We start from the raw sequence: 18,485 nt of genomic DNA on the forward strand, positions 1-18,485 counted from the left end.
CAACTCGATGTGTTGTGAGGGAGATATTGTTGCAGTTGCCGTCGACGACGGGCGCAGGGTTGAATTTTTGCCAGCGCATCCGCAGTGGCAGCTCCATTCGGGGCAGTGTTAGACGTCAATGCTCAGTTCCCAGTGGGAGAGAGAATCAACAGGTGTATAGGGGAGTGATTAATGGTCAGTGGGCCCAGCCTTCCACTCGCGCCGGTCATCCACGGATCCGCTGAGATTAAATGCTGTGCATGATCAACGGTGATCCGAGATTGCCGCAAGTCATGCATCTTTAGGCCAATGGGAGTTGTTAAAAGGTGTGGGTGTGGTCCAAGATGAAGGATGTTTTTACAAGTGTGGAACCCGTACCTACACTGTTGGCAGCCATGGGTCAAGCTCCACCATTAACGAGAGTATGCTCAATGAGGCTGTGATCCCAACGCGTGTCCTCCGTATTGGCTAGCGCGATCTGGTAGGGGTCCATGTGCTCGGTAGACGCTTTGCGGAATATTAAAGGATACCTTTGTGGACCGCGGAGGGAGGTGATAGATCTGCCTTGATCGCAAGCGGCTGGACACTTTGATGATACTCTTTTATTTCAATCACTGACCCGCTTTGTTAGTCGAGATGTCGGAGGAACTTTGCCCGTCAGCCGTCAGCCGTCAGCCGATGATTGATACCGACATCGAAATCATGGCGCGGTACAGCCTGGATACCAGCCCCTCCTCTACCACTCGCATCCTTTAGGTCGCAAACCTCACCCCTCTTGATTGATCTCCCCTCCCTCTCTCATATTGACGCTCAAAGATCAATCGCCGCTATGCTCGGGGACTGACATTGTGAGCCCCATCCCTCAAACTCTACATATATCTTTCGGGCGTGGGGATCCGTGAAGAGCCAAAGACATTAGGGTACTCGTCCAGTCCGTCAAGTTCACGACGTTCTGGGAGATACGCTAGAACGTCGCAGAGGAGCTGTATGAGCTCATCATGGATCCCCACCTGTAGAATATTTCGCGTGTTTATGTCGGAACCCTAATCTGTAATCTGGCATTCATTAGTTGGCGGGCACACACTGGGTCGTGCGCTTGCTCGTTCCAAAACTGAGCTTTGGAACACTCGCCTCGACCTCGCTCGCTTGTTCCCACACCCCCTGTTACTATCCCAACCATATCGAGGTTGGAGCGGCTACCCCCACTTGCCGATCATTACACTCTACGACCATTAGGACGAGTTCCATGCCAAAAGACTAGCGACGTGGTCGGAAAAATTACACCGTAAGGGAGTCGAACCCCTGCCGCGTCGACGATCCAGAAGCTCTGGAGGCTCCTGAGTGGATGGCAACGACGCATGATACCGTTTCACCAACGGTGTAGATGTTATTGGATGAAAAAGTGGTTGGAAAGTGGCACAAAAGGCGAGTGGACGACGTGGTAGCATCATGGTTCAGGATTGGAACCTTGGAGGTTCCTTGTTATCCCCAGCCATGACAGCTGGTAGGAGGGGTCGAGATCAATAGTTCAATGGCATCATAAGTATGTGGACGAGTCTCTCAGAGTAGAAAATAACCGAGGCTGCCTTGCTGCCACGCCACCCCACAGATCAGAAGGGCACCAAGGCAACATGTTCGCGTGTTCGAATCCCGCTCGGAGAACGTTGGAGGGAGCCTGAGCTGATGTTGTCAGCGGTAGCGTGTCCCAGGCCCCAGGCACGGTCGCGACGCCTCAGCACTCCACGCTCTCTCGTGCTCTCAGATCTCATTATTTAATCTTTGTATTCCACAACATCACAACCGCCATGAGCGACGGAGACGAGCCGTCAACATTGATGGAAACCGAGGCTATGGAAATCGGGCAAGGGGGAGATCTGGGCGCGCGCCGTTCCCTGGATGAGCACCAGGCGTCGCGTCAATCTCCCCCTCCTCCACCGCTCGAGATTCCTCAATCTCCTGATCATTCTCCTTCTTTTCCACAACTCATCACAACAGACGGCCTAGACACTGAGGCGGAGGTAGACGAAGAGGTAGAAGTGTCTACTGCACTCCAAGAGGTCACACTCGACTCGCCTACCATCGAGCCCAACCACGCCGACGACGTCGCATCCCCACCTCAATCTGATCACCCCATCTTTCCACCTGCCTCTTCATCCTTACCGCCGGCGGCCCCTGCCCACTCCTCCTCGGACCCATCACCTTCCCTCTGTTCCCCGGTCGCTGCCGACGACGACAGTGCATTCCCTGACGACATCGCTACTGACGACACGCCCCCAACACCACCACCTCACTCCCCATCCGACCCATCTCCCCTTCCCCGCTCCCCGGTTACCGATATCGGCGAGCAAGACTCACCGCCACCAACTCCACCCAAAGATCGCCCGGCGGCATTAGGCTTCCTCGCGCCCCACATGGCGTCCTCGCCGAGAATGACCCCATCTCCAGTCGAATCGCTCTCGTCACGAAGACAGCAGATCGTCACCCCAATCAAAATCACGGAGCCGTCACCAGAGGCCTCTCCGGCGCGCTCACCTATCGCCTCGCCGACGCAGTCGCAACGCGCCCTGTCCCCCAAACCCGTGCATGCGAGTCCTCGAACACCAGACTTCCTCGCTTCCCCTCGCTTCCGCTCCATGGACTTGCACGCTGAGGAGGACGAGGACGAGGACGAAGACGAAGATGGCGACCCGAGCGGGCAGTACGAGAACGTGTCGCTCGACGCGGCTACCCCTGCATCACCATCAGTACAGACTGCGACGCTCAAGGACGTCGTCGACGGCAAGCCGAGCATACCCACCGCAGTGACGATCTCGGTGAACGGGAGTCATGGGGGCTCGCGTCTCGGTTCGATCGCAGGCTCCCATCGCGGCTCGATGGACGTCCCTTCGCCAGTGAGCGGCTCGTCTACGCCGCGGATACACGCGCCACCAGCCCACCCACACCCTTTCCCCATCCCGACGTCCCCGCGCTCCGGCCCTGTCCCACAGGTCACAGATCTGCCGGGCAAGAAGGGCAACACGCCGCCCGCCGCACTCGGTGTCAAGGGTGTGAGCACGATGGACAAGTTCCTCTCGCGCACGCGCATGCAGCACCTCCCGCCCAAACCCAAAGCCGAAGATGAGACACATCTCCACGAGTGGGAGCAGATGATGGCCAAGGCGCGCGAGCACGACGCTGAGCGCCGCAAGCAGGAGCAGACACGACGCGCCGAGCGCGAGCGCCACCTCCTCGCTGTCACGCCCCGGTGGGAGAGCCTGCTTGCGCGCGACTTCTCCGTAGACAAGATCCGCGAGAGCCAGTCGCACCGTCAGCTGTGGTTCGAGGGCATCCCGTCGCATCTGCGCGGCAAGGCGTGGGCCCTCGCCATCGGCAACTCGCTCGCTATGCATCGGGGTGAGCACAAAAAGCATGGTTCAGCTGACATCAGACGCGTACAAGGGGTACCTGCGTCGCGCGCAAAGAGCGATTGAGAGCGGCCGCTTCCCCGCCGACATACTGGAGCAGCTCGAGGTGGACTTGGATGACACGCTGCCACATCTGCACGTCTTCCAGCGCGGGTCGCCTGTACGCGATGAGCTCAAGGATCTGGTGTGCGCATGGGTCGTATATCGATCCGACTCAGGTCGGGGTTACGCGCCGTACATCACCCTGCTGGCGGCGATGTTTGCGCTCGTCTCGCCGCCCGCGCAGGCGTTCCTCTCGCTCTGCAACTTCCTTTCCAGGCCGTGCCTACACGCGTTCTACACCGACACGCGTGACGAGATTGACGCGTTCTACCGCGTCTTCGAGAACCTGCAGGCCGACAAGTTCCCACGCATCTACGCCAACTGCAAGAACCTCGGTTTGAAGTTGCCCGAAAGCTACTTCCGCTCGGTGCTGGTTGAGCAGGTACCATTCGAGGCGGCCTGTCGCCTGTGGGACCAAATCGTGCTCGAGGGCGACGGCTACATCTTCCGCTCGGCGTTAGCCATCTTCGGCTTCCTAGAGCCACGGCTGTATTACCCCGACAAGGACGAGATTGCGTCGGTTCTCGAGGGCCGGAACGCTGCGACGGCAGCCATCGCCGAGCGCGAACGCGAGCGCGCGCGTCTCCGTGGCGAGCAATACGAGGAGTCGCTGGACGGCAAGTTGAGCGTATTTGGGCTACACGAGGATGCGCTGTTCGACTGGCTGGCTCAGGACGGGTGGAAGGAGAGCGCGTTCGAGCGGCTGGTCGTGCGCGAGCTGCCCGATTAGGCGATAGAGCAGGTAGTTATAGTTCGGTTTCTTGGAGCCTTAGTTCGTGCGTCACCGCACAGTACACGGTCACGAAGAACGTTCGTGCCGTGGTTCTTGCACACACTGCTAGATTGATACAATGCATACTAGTCACACAGCGCTCTACTCCTGGACAATGAGCTCCTCGACCTTCCAGTCCTCGAACGAGTTGTCGGGCAGGAAACGGCGGATGACGAGTGGGATCTTCTTGGCCGCAAGCTCCTTGAGCGCAATCTCGAGTGGGTCCGTCTCGCCCTCGACCGGCACGAGAACAGGCGCGTTCATTCTATGGTAAGCCACGGCAGACAGAAGGGCTGTTGCCAGTTGCTCATCTGATTCGACCTCTCCAGCTATGCCATCTCGACTCGACTCACGAGATCTGCAGTGCACGCGTCCCCAACACACGCGCCCGCTCGTACTTGGTCATGTACGGCGTGGTGATGCGGACCTCGTTCGCCCTCGCCGCCTTGCCCGTACGCTGCTTGACGTCGTCTGGCACGTCGCCCGACTGGTGTGAGTCCGTCATCAAAGTTCCAAACTCACAACAATGATATTCTCGTCCCCCTCATCGTCCTCATTATGCTCGAGCTCGCCATCGTACCTGCTGTCAGCTTCTGCTGCGTATCAAGTATAAAGTACCGGGTGTCACCAAGCCAGGCCAAGCATCCTCAACCTATCCACCAAGCAGACCAAGCCAACCACACCCAACCACACCCGCACTAAACCGGAGGCCAAACCGCCGCGCCGACTCACTCAATGTGCTCTGGTTCCTCGGCATCGTAGTCGTAGTCGCCGCCAAAGTCGCCCATGCGCTCGTCGTCGGACATGATGGATGTGTTGTTGAGTGTCGAGTTGCAATTCAAAGTTCTTGACCACTACGATCCTATTGACGCACCCCACTTTACCTCCACCAGCCAAGTCCAGTTGGCGAGGTTGCGTCAGCGTCATCTTTGCAACAGCAACGATGCAGGTCAAGAGTCTCAGTTACATCGATATTCAGGTGGGTACTACTATGAGGGGGGGGCGGGAGGAGGAGGTGAGGGCAGGGGGATGAGGTGAGAGGAGAACAAGAAAGAGTAGGCTGGAGAGAGGACTGGAGCAACGTGACCACGGCTGACCCCAGCACGACGCGCCTGCCGTCTTCGACGACGTCGAGCAGGGCATCGTCCTACAGGAAGACGTGTGGGTTTCTGCCGTACGTCCGCTGGTGGGAGTTTCCAGCAAGCTGACAACAGTATCAGGCCGGCGAGACCAGTGTGCATGGCAAGATGCGGGTTTCGCTCGATGGCGGGATCAACATTGAGTGCCGGGATGGGGTCCAAGTTGAGCGCGAGTCCAAGGTGGGTCTCTCTTAATAATGGTGTCTAGCTCTCTGGAAGGTCTCTAGACGCTCTAGGCTGCCGAGGCCATTCGGACCTTTTTAAGCTGACCTGGCTCATCGCTGACACCAGGCCAACTTTCGCGTCACTGTCCCAGCACTCAAGATGACGTCTCGCCCAGTCCACTTTCCACGCCAAACCATCGTGCCTCCCTACACCAAGGCCAGCGCCGTCTCACCAGAACTAAGCATCAACGCGCTCGACTACTCCCCCAAGGCAGGGAAGCTGGTCGTGGGCGGACCAGACGGGTACGCTGTCGTCCTGGATCCTGCTAGGCCATCTGAAGCCCTCCATCTCAAGGGTCACGTCGGCGACGTGCTGGATGTCAAATGGTTTCCGTCTGGCGAGGTGAGCTACTTTTGCTTTGCAAGCTGACAACAGGTCGTCCTCACTGCGTCCTCTGATATGTCGCTGCGCATCTTCTCGTCTGTGACGGGAATCAACCCCCGCATCCTACGGGGTCATTCCCGCGCCATTACGGCGACACGTATCCTCGGCATGGGGAGGCAGGTTCTGAGTGCGGGCAAGGACGGGAGCGTGCGCCTCTGGAATGTCGGGGAGGGCAAGGAGGCGCGTGTTTGGCTGCTCAAGCAGCCGATTGAGGCTCTTGTCGTCATCGAGGGGGAACAAACAACTCTTGGAGCCGAGGTCGTCGTCATTGCGGCAACGGCAGACGGGTCCCTTACTGGATTCGCCCTTGATTCTGAATCGGACCAACCCCTCTTCACAACCCCGGCGACATCTAAGCTTATCTGTGCGACGTACTCGTCCGAGCTGAAGCTCGTCGCGAGTGGCCACGCGGACGGGGTCATCACCCTTCGCCACCTCTCGAACCTATCCGAACCAGCCGCCATGGTGCGCCGCAACGAGGCGAGCGTCTACTCTCTCGCTTTTGAAGGGCCTTGCCTCCTTGTTGGCACAGCTAGCGGACTCCCCGCCCGCCTCTCCATCTCGGATACCCTCCAAGTAGAGGTTGCTGAAGAGTACGCCGGGTGGGAGGCGGTGGGCGTCGAAGCGTGGGCTGTCGGTGACGGGGCATGGTGTGCAGGCGCCGACGGCGTACTGCGTCGCTATTAGCAGGCTAGAAGATACATGTAATACAGGAGCGACTAGTTACGGGCAGTCTCGCGGTCCAGGGCTGCCGTTAGCTCTGCTCTGGATGGAAAGCTAGACTCACGGTTGTAGAGGAGAAGCTTCTCGATCAGGTCGACGTGCGTGAGCACCATACGGCGACAACAGTAGCGCTTGAGCTGGAGCTTGTCGAGCGCGTCACTGGCGTCAGTCACTGCCGAGGCTTGTCCACGCGACACTGGACTTGACAAGGGACACTGGCGCCGCTTGAGATGTTTGGCCAAGTCCCCTCCCCCGCTCTGCTCCGACCACACTCACCCCTCATCAACACCCGCCGCGAGTAGCTCGAGATACGCCTCCCACAGGTTTCCGACGACTTTGCCGCACGAGAAGCAGCGGACTGGGATGATCTGGTGTGAGCTCACATCAACGAGAAAACAGCGGGCAAGACAGGGTTAGCAGGACGACGGGGCGGCCAGAGATGGAGATGAGCACCATATGGTGCCAGTGGAAGAATGACAGTATCCTCTTCCTCTTCCCTCTCACACGTTCCGCGCCGCGTCCCATGTCAACGCCAGAACGAGGTAAACACCCCCTGCCCGCCTCCAACGCAGACAACATTTCCCGCTACTGAAAAACACAGCCGCTGTATATGCGGGCGACGCGGGCGACCCGGACCGCGACTCACCATTGTTGTTGTCGGAGTGGATGGTGGTTGAGGATTAATTGGAGATGAGATGACAACATTTCGAGATGCCACTTGGTCGGCAAAATTTAATCCCGTTGCCACCCAACTGTCTCGAATAGCCACCGAGAATCTCACTCAAACTCGACACGACTCACGCATTCAGATTGGGAGACCGAGACTTTGGGATGGCGAGCATGATTGAGGGGGCTCTGCGATCCTTGGCTTGATGTTGATGTTGATGTGGGATGGCGGGGCAGGGCTCAGAGATTGGCTACGACGCTCAGCCTTTCCACCTCGAGTGCCATGCACTTGGCGTACCACTCGGCTCAGCGCATCAACTCTTTCCGTAAGCCATAGTCATATCCATATCCATAAGGAGGATATCAATAGGACTATGGGCGTCCGAGTCCGAGTCCGAGTCCGAGTCCGAGTTGGCTGGGTGGAGGTGCGGCGAGGTCCGATGCCGAAATCTCGTTCCGAGGATCCAAGAAGTTGACCAAAATAGTGGGCTGACTGACCATTTCGTCATTCTCTCTCCTCTCCTCTGTTACTCATAAAACCTCCCTCGATAATGACATCGAGGGCCCTTTGCGTGACACGCGCCGCGCTCCGGCCACACCGAGCGGCGCCGTCCTCCCTCGCTCGTTGTCTCACCACCTCCACCTCGCGGCCCACCTCCATCCCCACCTCGGTCCTGTCCACGCGCGCCTCCCTTGCCGCTCCTTTCCGTCCCTCCAACCCAAGATCGAACGCTGCCGCTGCAGCTTTCGCATCTCCGGTATCTACCCCCGCCAAAGATGGCGACGAGCTCAAACAGCTCTTTGACGACGACTACTCGGCCCCCACAGGCGGCCTCTTCTCCGGCCAAGAAGGTCTCTTCACTTACGGGCCCTTGACGCACGCCAAAGCCCTACGCCCACTCACGGAACGCACGCTGGTACACGTCCGCGCCATTGTTGAGCGGATAGCGCGCGCACCCACCGTCGGACCCGCCGAACTGAGGTTGGTCGTCAAGAACCTCGACCGACTGAGCGACCTCCTCTGCGGCGTGATCGACATGTGCGAGCTCGTACGCAATGCGCACCCCGAACCTGCGTGGGTCGCCGAGGCCGACCGTGCGTACGACCGTCTCTGCAGTTACATGAACGAGCTGAATACGCACCGCGGGCTATTTGAGGCGCTCGTCGCTACTCTTGAGGCGGAACACAACCCGCCCCTTAGCCATGCTGAGAGGCAGGTCGCGCTCACGTTCCTGCGCGACTTTGAGAAGAGCGGAATCGACCTTCCTCCTGAGCGTCGGGCGCGTTTCGTCGAGCTTTCCGACTCGCTCCTGGGTTTGGGACGGAGCTTCCTCTCCAACGCCAGCGCACCACCCGTCTCTACCCCGCCGGTCGAGATCCCAGATCAACTGCTGAGCGGCCTGCCGCCTCATTTTGTCGACACACTCCCTCGCAGCAAGGGTGTGGTGTTCGTCATGCCGGGCAGTTGGGAGGCTCAGGTGATTCAGCGATACGCACCGCAGAGCGAGGCGCGGCACCTCGCGTACGTCGGCAACGCGCGGGCCGACCCCGACCGCGTGGGCGTGTTGGAGGAGATGCTCGCGCAGCGCGCCGAGCTGGCTGGTGTGCTCGGCAAGGACTCGTGGGCCGAGGTCGCGCTCGTGGACAAGATGGCCAAGACCCCGTCCAACGTCTGGGGCTTCCTCACGTCCTTGGCCGACCACCACCGTACCCAGGCAGCGGACGACGTGGCCGTCCTCGCGCGCCTCAAGGCGCAGGCTACCGGAATGGACAGGTCTGGCCCGCTGCCGCATCTCTACGCTTGGGACAGGGACTACTTCTCCGAGAAGTATGCGCAGAGCCAGGCTCCCGCTAGTCTCGCGCCTCTCGCACCCTACTTCTCCGTGGGGACGGTGATGCGCGGCCTCTCCCGCCTCTTTTCGAGGTTGTACGGTATCTCGTTCCGACCGGCGACGCCAGGTCCGGGTGAGACGTGGCACCCTTCCGTGCGCCGGCTCGACGTCGTGGACGAGGAGCAAGGCACCATCGGCGTCATTTACTGTGACCTGTTCTCGCGCGAGGGCAAACCGCCCAGCGCTGCGCACTACACCGTGCGCTGCTCTCGGCGGGTGGACGACGACGACGTGCGTGGCGACGGCCTGCCCGAGGGTTGGGACTCACGATGGGGACCGGGCCTCGAGACGGAGGGCGACGCTGTGCGCGGCATGACGGGGCGATACCAGCTCCCGATTGTTGTGCTGTGCACCGACTTTGGGAACGATGCGAACCGCCCCGCTCTGCTGGGCTGGCATGAAGTCGAGACGCTCTTCCACGAGATGGGCCACGCCATGCACTGTGAGTTGACGCTAGCTAGCTTCCAATAGGTGTCGAAACGCATAGCTAACCCCAGCGATGATCGGACGGACAGAATATCACAATGTGAGCGGGACGCGCTGCGCGACCGACTTTGTCGAGTTCCCCTCAATCCTGATGGAGCACTTTGTCAAGTCTCCCAGCGTGCTCGCCCTCTTTGCGGAGCACTACGAGGCTGGGCGACCTCTCCCACCCGCCCTCTTCCAAAACCACATGGCGCTCCAGTCCTCTCTCGCGGCGCTCGAGACCCACGGACAGATCATCATGGCCATGCTCGACCACCAGTACCACGCCCTCGCGCCCGGCGAGGCAGTCGACAGCACGGCCGTCTACACGGCGCTGCAGGAGCGCGTCGGCGTGATCCCGCCCGTCGAGGGAACGGCATGGCAGACCCAGTTCGGGCACCTGTATGGGTACGGCGCGACGTACTACTCGTACCTGTTTGACCGTGCGATCGCGGGCAAGGTATTCGGCACGCTGTTTGCGGCGGACCCGCTGAGCCGCGAGGCGGGCGAGGTGCTCAAGAAGCGCCTGCTGTGCTGGGGCGGCGGCAGGGATCCATGGGAGATGGTGGGCGACGTGGTTGGCGGGGCGGAGGGCGAGGCTGTTGCGCGCGGCGACGAGCGCGCGATGCAGCTCGTCGGCGGGTGGTATGTCAAGTAGATGTTGTATGCATCCACCAACATGTATGCACTGATCTGCTTGATTGGGGATTTGGCGCTAGGTGGGTTGTTTGGTTCCAACGTTCCGTGGCGACAAAGTCCAGTCGGAGCGCCAGCCATGTCAGTTTGTTCCACAGGTCAGCCATGTCCCGATATCGACATGTACTGTGGGTACTTGCTGAATGACCGACTGTCGACCTTGTCGCGTTCACATCTATTGTGTCTTTCCGCATACCTCTGACACATCCGGGACAGGAATGTTGCTGAATATAGTTTTGGTCTGGACCACCCCGAAATAAACGAGGCGCGATACCATCTATAAAAAAGACGAGATGTATTCTCGTCAGTGAAGCGACAAAACAGTACATCGACAGCACAAAACAGTACATCGACAGCACAAAACAGTACATCGACAGCACAAAACAGTACATCGACAGCACAAAACAGTACAGCATGACCTCATGCGTCTCACACGTTTCAGTTGTCGCAGCAGTTCTTACACTCACCAAACATGGAGCCAGTTCTTATACTTCCCAAACATCCTGCTCATCATGCTGGGCCCAGACCGCTCGCTCGATTTAGTTTGCTTGCAACTACGCCGCAGTACTGGCATCGCCTCGTCTAGTCGCTATCAGTCTAGCTCCTCTCAGATATAAACTAAACACCAAGCCTGTATTCCCCATCTCTTGACAGCTTGACACTTGACACTTGACACTTGACACTTGACACTTGACAGCTTGACACCTTGACAACCATGCGCGCCGTCCTCCTCACCCTCTTTGCCGTCGGCGTCCTCGCCCAGAGCTCCGAGTGAGTCCCATCTACCATCTACCATCTACCATCTACCATCTAACACCAGCCTGTCCGCTTCGTCCGCCCCCGCCTCGGGATCCTCCTCGGAATCCTCCAAGTCCAAGGAAACCCATTCATCGACACACAAGTCGAGCACCAAGACGGAGACCCACTCGGCCTCGGCCTCGGCCTCGGCCTCAGGCTCAGCCGAGCCCGCCGCAACGTCCATCGTGGCCCCCGTCGCTTCGGCAGACACCGCTGGTGCGAGCGATGTCATGGCTAGCGGTACTGGTACTGACACTGGCACTGCCGCTGGTGGTAGTGCTGTGGCGTCTGCCAGCGCCACGCCTCATTCGGGCGCCGGGGTCGTTGGCATCAACGCCGCTCTGGCAGTCGCTGGCCTCGGCATCGCCGCGCTCGTATAAGGCCCTACTGTTGTATAGTATATTACAATGTGTGCTTGATGTGTAGAGAGATGAGACGTTTCACCCTGTCACTTAGCCTGCCATCTGCTCGAGCCTAATCTGAGGCACCCAGACGACGTGCCTCTGCCGTGCGGAGGTGCCGGTGCTTACCAATCCGGGGGTGCGTACAACATCCCCGAGGCCATCGACATCACTACGCCGCAGCACGGCACGCACCGCCTCTCGGCGTGCCTCGTTACTGAATGTGAATGAGGCAGTTCCGATGCTTGGCTGAACGACCGCTCCGCTCCACCCACAGCTGCCCAAACCCCTCTCACGATGCTAACCCCCTCGAACCAGCTGACCGTGTCGCCCCACCGAGCCGTGCAACTCGTTCCTTCCCAGCTCGAGTACATATAAGAGAGAGTTATCCAAGTGTGTAATCCCCATTTCCAGAATCATGCTCGCCTCACTTGTCCTCTTCGCCATCGGTGTCCTCGCCCAGAGCTCCCAGGACCCCGTCTCGTCGTGAGTTCTCTTCCTTGGCAAGCTAAAGAAGCGCGACCTCTGTCGCCTCGGTTCTCGCCAGCGAGTCAGCTCTCCCCACCGAGACTGGCTCGGCCTCTGGCGCTGAGACCCCCGCGTCCGAGTCCGCCGCTACCCCCACGGCGTCCGAGTCACAGAACGCCGTCGAGTCCGCCACATCGGCCATCGCGTCCGCCATCAGCTCCATTACCGGCAGCCACAGTGGCAGCGAGGCTAGCGCCGCGGAATCTTCTCCTGCTGCGACGCCTACGGCCGCGGCCGGCTCGGTCGGCATCAACGCCGCGCTGGCTGTCGGAGCCCTCGGCATCGCTGCCCTCGTCTAGTCCTATACGGTGTATTATGCAGCAGATGGCCTGAATTACATGTACAAACGCAGTCCAGTTGAACAGTAGCGTGGGAGTCAGGTCCGCCACCTTAGCCGGCTGGCGCCCGGTGTCACCGCTCACCTTGGGGTGCGGGGGCTAGGCGAGTTGTGGAGCGTGTTATGGACGATATCTCGGCGACCTCGGGGGGATTGGGGTGTTCCTGGCTATCTACTGTAGCACGGCTCAACAGGCTAAACAAGTAGCATCCGGACATGACACGGGTGGTGGCGCGGTACAAGCTGCCACTGCCCACGGATTGGGTTTTCTACTTTGCCCGGCCACGGACTGGGCTTCTACTTTGCCCGCAAGGTCCGCCTACTTTGCCCGCAAGGTCCGCCGCTCGGCACCATTGCCGGGCGATGTCTGGCTGCACGTGAGCTCCACCCCTGGTGTCGAGCTCGCGTCCCAAGTGTCGTCATGTCGTTATCGCCGTGGCGGATTACAAGGCAGACTAATGCACCCCTGAAACCGAAAATTGCCGAGATTGGTTGCTGGGTCACCGGGGCGGATGGCCAAATTCACACGGCAAAGGGTCAAGGCACGTCAAGGCACGGGGCACGCCAAGTCAAAGTGGCCGAATGACCTTTTTGTTTACAATTCAGTTCAAGGTGGCGACGAGGACGAGGCGAGCAAAGGAAACAACAGCGAGCGGACGCTACGTCCGCTCGGCTACGTCCACTACGTCAGCTGGTCAAGGAACAGCCAAGCCACTCTCGTTGGCAAAAGGGCCTGCCAGTGATGGTTACCAACTGCCCCACACACAAGGAGCCCCAGCGGGGTGGCAGTTGCCGATCTTAAATGGACTGGGGTGACTCCCTTCTTACATCACTTGTTACAACAACCATGGCCCACTCAAAGGACCAGTTCGACGACAAGGGCTTCGAGATCGAGCACCAAGACCGCCGTCTCAGCACGGGCGTGACGGCCGACGACGTGGTCAACCCCCTCGCGGGGATGCCGCGCGACCAACTGCTCGCCGAAGCCGACGCGTTCGTCGACAACTTTGGTTTCCAGGCAGACCGCGATGCTTTCCGCCGCGGCGCACTCGTCGCACAGCGTCCCAGGGAGTTTGAATCCATCGACTGTCTTAGCGACGACGACAAGGTTGCTCTGGCCAGCGAGCGCGACCATATTTGGCGCCAACCACGTGCACTGATCGTATCGGGTCAGTTAATAGTTATCGATTGGTCCCGCTGACTGGTAGTTGTGGTTTGCGCCCTCGGAGCCGCCACGCAGGGATGGGACCAGACCGGTTCGAACGGTGCCAACCTCTCCTTCCCTCTCGAATTCGGTATCGGCGCAGCCGAGGGCCAGCCGGGATGGCAGGCTGACGAGTGGACCGTCGGTCTTGTCAACGGCTCCGTTTACATCTCTGCAGCGCTTATCGGCGCGTGGCTCTCAGACCCGCTCAACCACTATTTTGGTCGACGCGGTGAAATCTTCAGTAGGTAGATTCTCATCAACGCTGACTCAGTTACTGGAATTATCCTCATCATCACCCCGATTGCGTCCGGCTTTACTCGTACTTGGGAACAACTCACGGCGGTTCGTCTAATCATGGGTGTCGGAGTCGGAGCCAAAGCTGCCACCGTCCCGATGTACTGTGCCGAGCTGTCGCCCGCCCGCATCCGCGGCGCCCTCACCATGGGCTGGCAGCTGTGGACTGCGTTCGGCATTTTCCTGGGTTTCTGCGCCAATGCCGCCGTCATGAACACGGGTAAAATTGCTTGGCGCCTCCAGCTCGGATCGGCCTTCATCCCCGCTGTGCCACTTACTCTCTTTGTGTATTTCTGCCCCGAGTCGCCTCGGTGGTTGATGAAGAAGGGGCGGATGATGGCCGCATGGAAGGCCATGAAGAGGGTACGCCATACCGAGCTCCAAGCCGCCCGCGACTTGTTCTACGCCTACGTCCTCTACTCTGAGGAACAGAAGATTGTCCAGGGAGCCACATACTATACCCGTCTAGTCGAGCTGTTCACCATCCCTCGCTGCCGGCGTGCAACCGTGGCTGCAAGTGTGGTTATGCTCGCCCAGCAGATGTGTGGTATCAACATTATGGCGTTCTACTCCTCAACCATCTTCAAGCGCGGCGGCTTCAGCGACAGGCAAGCGCTATTTGCGTCAATCGGTTTCGGTGCCCTCAACTTTGTTTTCGCCATTCCGGCCGTTTTCACAATCGACACATTCGGTCGCCGTGCCCTTCTCCTCACGACCTTCCCGATCATGTGCATCACCCTTTTCATCGGAGGATTCATGTTCCTCATCGACAACCTCGTGGTATCTACCGGTCTAGTGGCCCTCTTCGTCTACCTCTTTACCATTGCGTATTCGGTCGGCGAGGGCCCAGTTCCCTTCATGTACTCGGCCGAAGTGTTCCCCCTGGCCCAGCGCGAACAGGGAATGGCGTGGAGTGTCTGCGTCTGCTTCTTCTTCGGCGCAGTCCTTTCATTTACGTTCCCAATCATGCTGCGTACCTTTACGCCGACTGGTGCATTCGTCTTCTACGCCGGCCTCAATGCCCTCGCATTCTTCATGATCTTCCTCTGGGTCCCCGAGACCAAGCAACTCACCCTCGAAGAACTGGACCAGACATTTAGCGTCAAGACCAGCACATTCATCAAGCATAACATCCGCACTGTGGTGCCATGGTGGTTCAAGCGCTACATCCTCCGCAAGAAGGACATTGGACCGTGTCCGCCAATCCAGATCGAGCGTTCCAGCAGCCTTTCTCCTGTACAGACGCTCTCGCTTGAGGCATCCAGCACACCGAATGGAGCTGAGAAAGCCTAGATTCCGAAGATTGTACGGTGTTGTGTAGCCTAAAGCAGGCAATACAATTCGTCATGTTAAACAATTGTGGAGTGCATGGGCTGGGAGTGTTGTAGTGCTCGAGCCCCTTAACTGCGAGCCCCTTAAAGTGCGCGCACGTTCAACCGTATTCGATGCATCGTACATTCACTCTACAACAGGGAGGATGAGTTTATCAAAATATCTTGAATCGTAGTTGAGAGCGCGCCCCGGGGGTAGGTAAACTGTCAAGTCAGAACGGCGCGAGACCAAACTTTCGGTCCCATAATAGAGTAAATATCAATAATCCTCAGACGGAGATCCACTGTCACAAGAAGCCTGTTTAGACAAGTGCGCCAACTATCAAAGTAGTTCTCTTCCCAGTCTGGAGAAAGTATCAATAAGTGTACAGTGAGAGACGACGACAATTTTGCAAAGTAGGATGCTGGCTTCAAAACATCTAGAGAGCGTTTTCAGGGACTCTGAGTGCATTCAATAGATGTACCCGTTGGGTGGCGTTACCAGCTCTTGTGGGTAGTGCCGTTCAGTCTGACATGCTGCACGTTGATCCGAGAATAGCGTGGCTGTGGCCCCTCCATAACGTTCCAGAAAACCATATACATCGTCACCCCACAGTAACCTAGTAGACATACTCAAAGTTGGGGTTGGTCTTGTCCGTGAGACCGACGGTGAAGGCCGTGGTGGCCTGCGACTGCATCTCGTCGCCCCCAGCCAAGCGGAGTGCCTCGCGCTGCTTGGCCTTCTTCTTGTTCTCCCAGATGAAGGCGTAGCGGAGCACGACGAAGAGTGCGAGCTCGATGCAGTTGGCGACGAGGAGCGATCCAATGCCGAGCTGGTACTTGGGCGCCTGTTCGGTCTTGTAGAAGAAGGGGCCGACAATGTTACCGATGCACGCGCCGAACCAGATCATGCCGCTGGTGATCATGAGCTTGGTCTGGCCGCCGGTGTTGGACGTGATGAGTGAGAGGGACAGGACAAAGGAGGCCTGGTACGATCCGGTGAGGTAGAAGCAGATGAGGCGGCCGACGTAGGCCTTCTCGGGAGCGAGGAGGAAACCGAGCGCACCGGCAATAGTGGGGAGCATGAAGAGGGCACAGACGAGAGTGCGGCTGTTCTTGGGAAGGCGCGAGTTCATCCATGCTCCCAGCGAGATCCAAATAACCACAAGCGCTCCCTGGGGAATACCGAGGAGCGCCGTCTCGAGGGTGTCGAACCCGAGACCCTTGATGACAAGAGTGGAGAAGTTGGACAGACCACCGTTAGGGACATTGGCGACGAGACCCAGAAGCCTATTTTGTCAGCCGGGAAAATTAAGCCAGACTTACATGAACAGCCAGGTCTTGTAGTCGAAGAAGGCCTCCTTGATCTGGTTGATGTCGATGCTCCGGTGCTGGCGACCGGTCTGGTTACCTGCGACACGGGCGATCATGACGAGTTTCTCCTCATGCGTAAAGCCGCGGAAGCTAGCCACCGTGTTTGGGAGGAGGAAAGCAATGACCACACCCCAAAGGAGGCAGAATGCGCCAACGATCAAGAACTCAAGACGCCAACTAGCGATTGAGCCCCTGATGTGACCGATACCGTAGCCGATCAAACCGCCGCCAGCGACACCGACGCCGTTCCACACATACCAAGCCGAAATACGGGATGGCTGTTCCTCGCGACGGTAGAACATGGTCGTAAACAGCATGAATGCCGGGTCGGCAATCGCCTCGAATGCTCCTCCCAATACGCGGAGAGCGGCCAGTCCAGCAAAGTTTGTTACGGCAGTTTGGCACATGAGCAAGACGCCCCACATGCAGATGTTGAAGCCGAGGTAGTAGGCGGGCGGCGAACGCTGCATCAACAGGTTGGATGGGATGGCCCACACCAACCAGCCGAAGTAGAAGATGGACGAGAGCCAGTTGTAGTCGGTCTTGTGGAGGTTGAGGTCCTCCTTGATCCCGAAGATGGCTGCGTATGAGAGGGTGGTCTTGTCGACATAGCTGGGTTGTCAGTCTGGAACATTCTGTCTGCTCACTAGAAGAAATAACACACGCCGAGAATAGGGATGATGCGCATGTCGAGCTTACGCCGCACGCGCTTCTCCAGCACAGGGTCAATGTCGCCGTCGACACCATACTTGGCCAGCGCCTCGTCGTAGATATCCGCCTCGGCCTGGGTGACGCCCTTGGGCAGTTCCACGCTCTGGAGGTCGGTCTGGTCGACGGCCTCCTTGTCGGTCGCGTGCGATGGCGTCCGTTCCATGGTCATGTTGTTTTTTTGTGGGATGAGGGCTTTGCAAGACATTGCGATGCGATTGTTTTATGCATTCTTTGCGCATCTACGGCCCTACTGTGAACAGCAGGAGCTTACTCCCGGGTCGGGGAACGGCGGCTCAAGACAGCTTTGTAGATCTTAACGCCCCACCTGTCCCGCTCCACAGATGAAGCCCCACTTACTCCAAGGTCCGATGAACACACAGGAACCGGCCCGGCCGGCCCGCCACCTGACCGAGCTAATCTAGCGCTGACGAGACAGGGCGGATGAGAATTTAGGGTGGGAAAACGCTTATCGGTCCGAAATGCCGGTGCAGTTTCGGACCAGCTGACGGCCGTGGGGCCACGTGATGCTGCAGAAACCCCTGAGGGGCCAAAAATACAGCGCTCAACGACTTGTTTTCGGCTGCCATTCCCTGCGATGCGGATGTCGACAATTATACGCTTCCATCCGGAGATCCAGAGATTGCACATGGATATTGCACAAAGGCCGTTCCGGCGTGGCCATGTCCCCGGCAAAACCGGAAGCAATTTTTTGATCGTATAGAGCTCCACATGAACCCGACTAAGCCGCCTGGGCCGCGGTATGCATCTCGTCTGGGTAGTAACTGCGCTGAGCTGGGATGCACCGGTATTGAGGTGGATTCAAGTGCCTGGGCTGAGAATAGGTTGTATTGGGCAGGCACCGTAAGGGGATCAGAGGTCATCAAGTGATCCCAGTGAGGAGCATCGCATCACCACGGTGTTTTTCAAGTCTGATTCTGCATCAGTGATGGTTCAATGACAGATCGTCATTTCTTTTATGAATTGAGTACGGTTAATTATCGCCATATACTCTAGATCAGAAGATCTGCCCAGCGAAACCCAGCTACCAACCTCGGCGTACTACGCCGAGGCAGAGACA

At 58.5% G+C, this 18,485-nt stretch overlaps 9 protein-coding genes across 9 annotated transcripts; 6 read left to right on the forward strand and 3 right to left on the reverse strand.

The window, feature by feature from the left end:
• Positions 1–1,784: 1,784 nt before the first annotated feature.
• On the forward strand, positions 1,785–4,215 carry CcaverHIS019_0202640 (uncharacterized protein; the record flags this gene model as incomplete). The annotated part of the gene is made up of 2 exons (XM_060597257.1): positions 1,785–3,372; positions 3,407–4,215. 2 exons carry the CDS (start codon positions 1,785–1,787, stop codon positions 4,213–4,215), a joined length of 2,397 nt encoding a protein of 798 aa, XP_060454168.1.
• Positions 4,216–4,359: 144 nt separating this feature from the next.
• On the reverse strand, positions 4,360–5,063 carry RPO26 (uncharacterized protein; the record flags this gene model as incomplete). Its single annotated transcript, XM_060597258.1, has 4 exons — positions 4,360–4,522; positions 4,611–4,744; positions 4,780–4,837; positions 4,990–5,063. 4 exons carry the CDS (start codon positions 5,061–5,063, stop codon positions 4,360–4,362), a joined length of 429 nt encoding a protein of 142 aa, XP_060454169.1.
• A 137-nt stretch (positions 5,064–5,200) lies between these two features.
• Positions 5,201–6,692, forward strand: CcaverHIS019_0202660 (uncharacterized protein; the record flags this gene model as incomplete). The annotated part of the gene is made up of 5 exons (XM_060597259.1): positions 5,201–5,236; positions 5,360–5,431; positions 5,472–5,576; positions 5,688–5,963; positions 5,997–6,692. The coding sequence occupies 5 exons, from the start codon at positions 5,201–5,203 to the stop codon at positions 6,690–6,692; spliced, it is 1,185 nt and encodes a 394-aa protein (XP_060454170.1).
• Positions 6,693–6,724: 32 nt separating this feature from the next.
• Positions 6,725–7,377, reverse strand: RPB10 (uncharacterized protein; the record flags this gene model as incomplete). Its single annotated transcript, XM_060597260.1, has 4 exons — positions 6,725–6,753; positions 6,793–6,887; positions 7,005–7,096; positions 7,375–7,377. 4 exons carry the CDS (start codon positions 7,375–7,377, stop codon positions 6,725–6,727), a joined length of 219 nt encoding a protein of 72 aa, XP_060454171.1.
• Positions 7,378–7,945: 568 nt separating this feature from the next.
• On the forward strand, positions 7,946–10,409 carry OCT1 (uncharacterized protein; the record flags this gene model as incomplete). The annotated part of the gene is made up of 2 exons (XM_060597261.1): positions 7,946–9,728; positions 9,784–10,409. The coding sequence occupies 2 exons, from the start codon at positions 7,946–7,948 to the stop codon at positions 10,407–10,409; spliced, it is 2,409 nt and encodes an 802-aa protein (XP_060454172.1).
• Positions 10,410–11,162: 753 nt separating this feature from the next.
• Positions 11,163–11,625, forward strand: CcaverHIS019_0202690 (uncharacterized protein; the record flags this gene model as incomplete). The annotated part of the gene is made up of 2 exons (XM_060597262.1): positions 11,163–11,218; positions 11,268–11,625. The coding sequence occupies 2 exons, from the start codon at positions 11,163–11,165 to the stop codon at positions 11,623–11,625; spliced, it is 414 nt and encodes a 137-aa protein (XP_060454173.1).
• Positions 11,626–12,064: 439 nt separating this feature from the next.
• Positions 12,065–12,473, forward strand: CcaverHIS019_0202700 (uncharacterized protein; the record flags this gene model as incomplete). The annotated part of the gene is made up of 2 exons (XM_060597263.1): positions 12,065–12,132; positions 12,164–12,473. The coding sequence occupies 2 exons, from the start codon at positions 12,065–12,067 to the stop codon at positions 12,471–12,473; spliced, it is 378 nt and encodes a 125-aa protein (XP_060454174.1).
• Positions 12,474–13,358: 885 nt separating this feature from the next.
• On the forward strand, positions 13,359–15,305 carry CcaverHIS019_0202710 (uncharacterized protein; the record flags this gene model as incomplete). Its single annotated transcript, XM_060597264.1, has 3 exons — positions 13,359–13,680; positions 13,720–13,959; positions 13,990–15,305. 3 exons carry the CDS (start codon positions 13,359–13,361, stop codon positions 15,303–15,305), a joined length of 1,878 nt encoding a protein of 625 aa, XP_060454175.1.
• A 637-nt stretch (positions 15,306–15,942) lies between these two features.
• Positions 15,943–17,576, reverse strand: CcaverHIS019_0202720 (uncharacterized protein; the record flags this gene model as incomplete). The annotated part of the gene is made up of 3 exons (XM_060597265.1): positions 15,943–16,612; positions 16,649–17,308; positions 17,344–17,576. 3 exons carry the CDS (start codon positions 17,574–17,576, stop codon positions 15,943–15,945), a joined length of 1,563 nt encoding a protein of 520 aa, XP_060454176.1.
• Between the last annotated feature and the right edge of the window lie 909 nt (positions 17,577–18,485).

The sequence above is a fragment of the Cutaneotrichosporon cavernicola genome (assembly GCF_030864355.1).
Source record: "Cutaneotrichosporon cavernicola HIS019 DNA, chromosome: 2".
Lineage (NCBI taxonomy): Eukaryota > Fungi > Basidiomycota > Tremellomycetes > Trichosporonales > Trichosporonaceae > Cutaneotrichosporon > Cutaneotrichosporon cavernicola.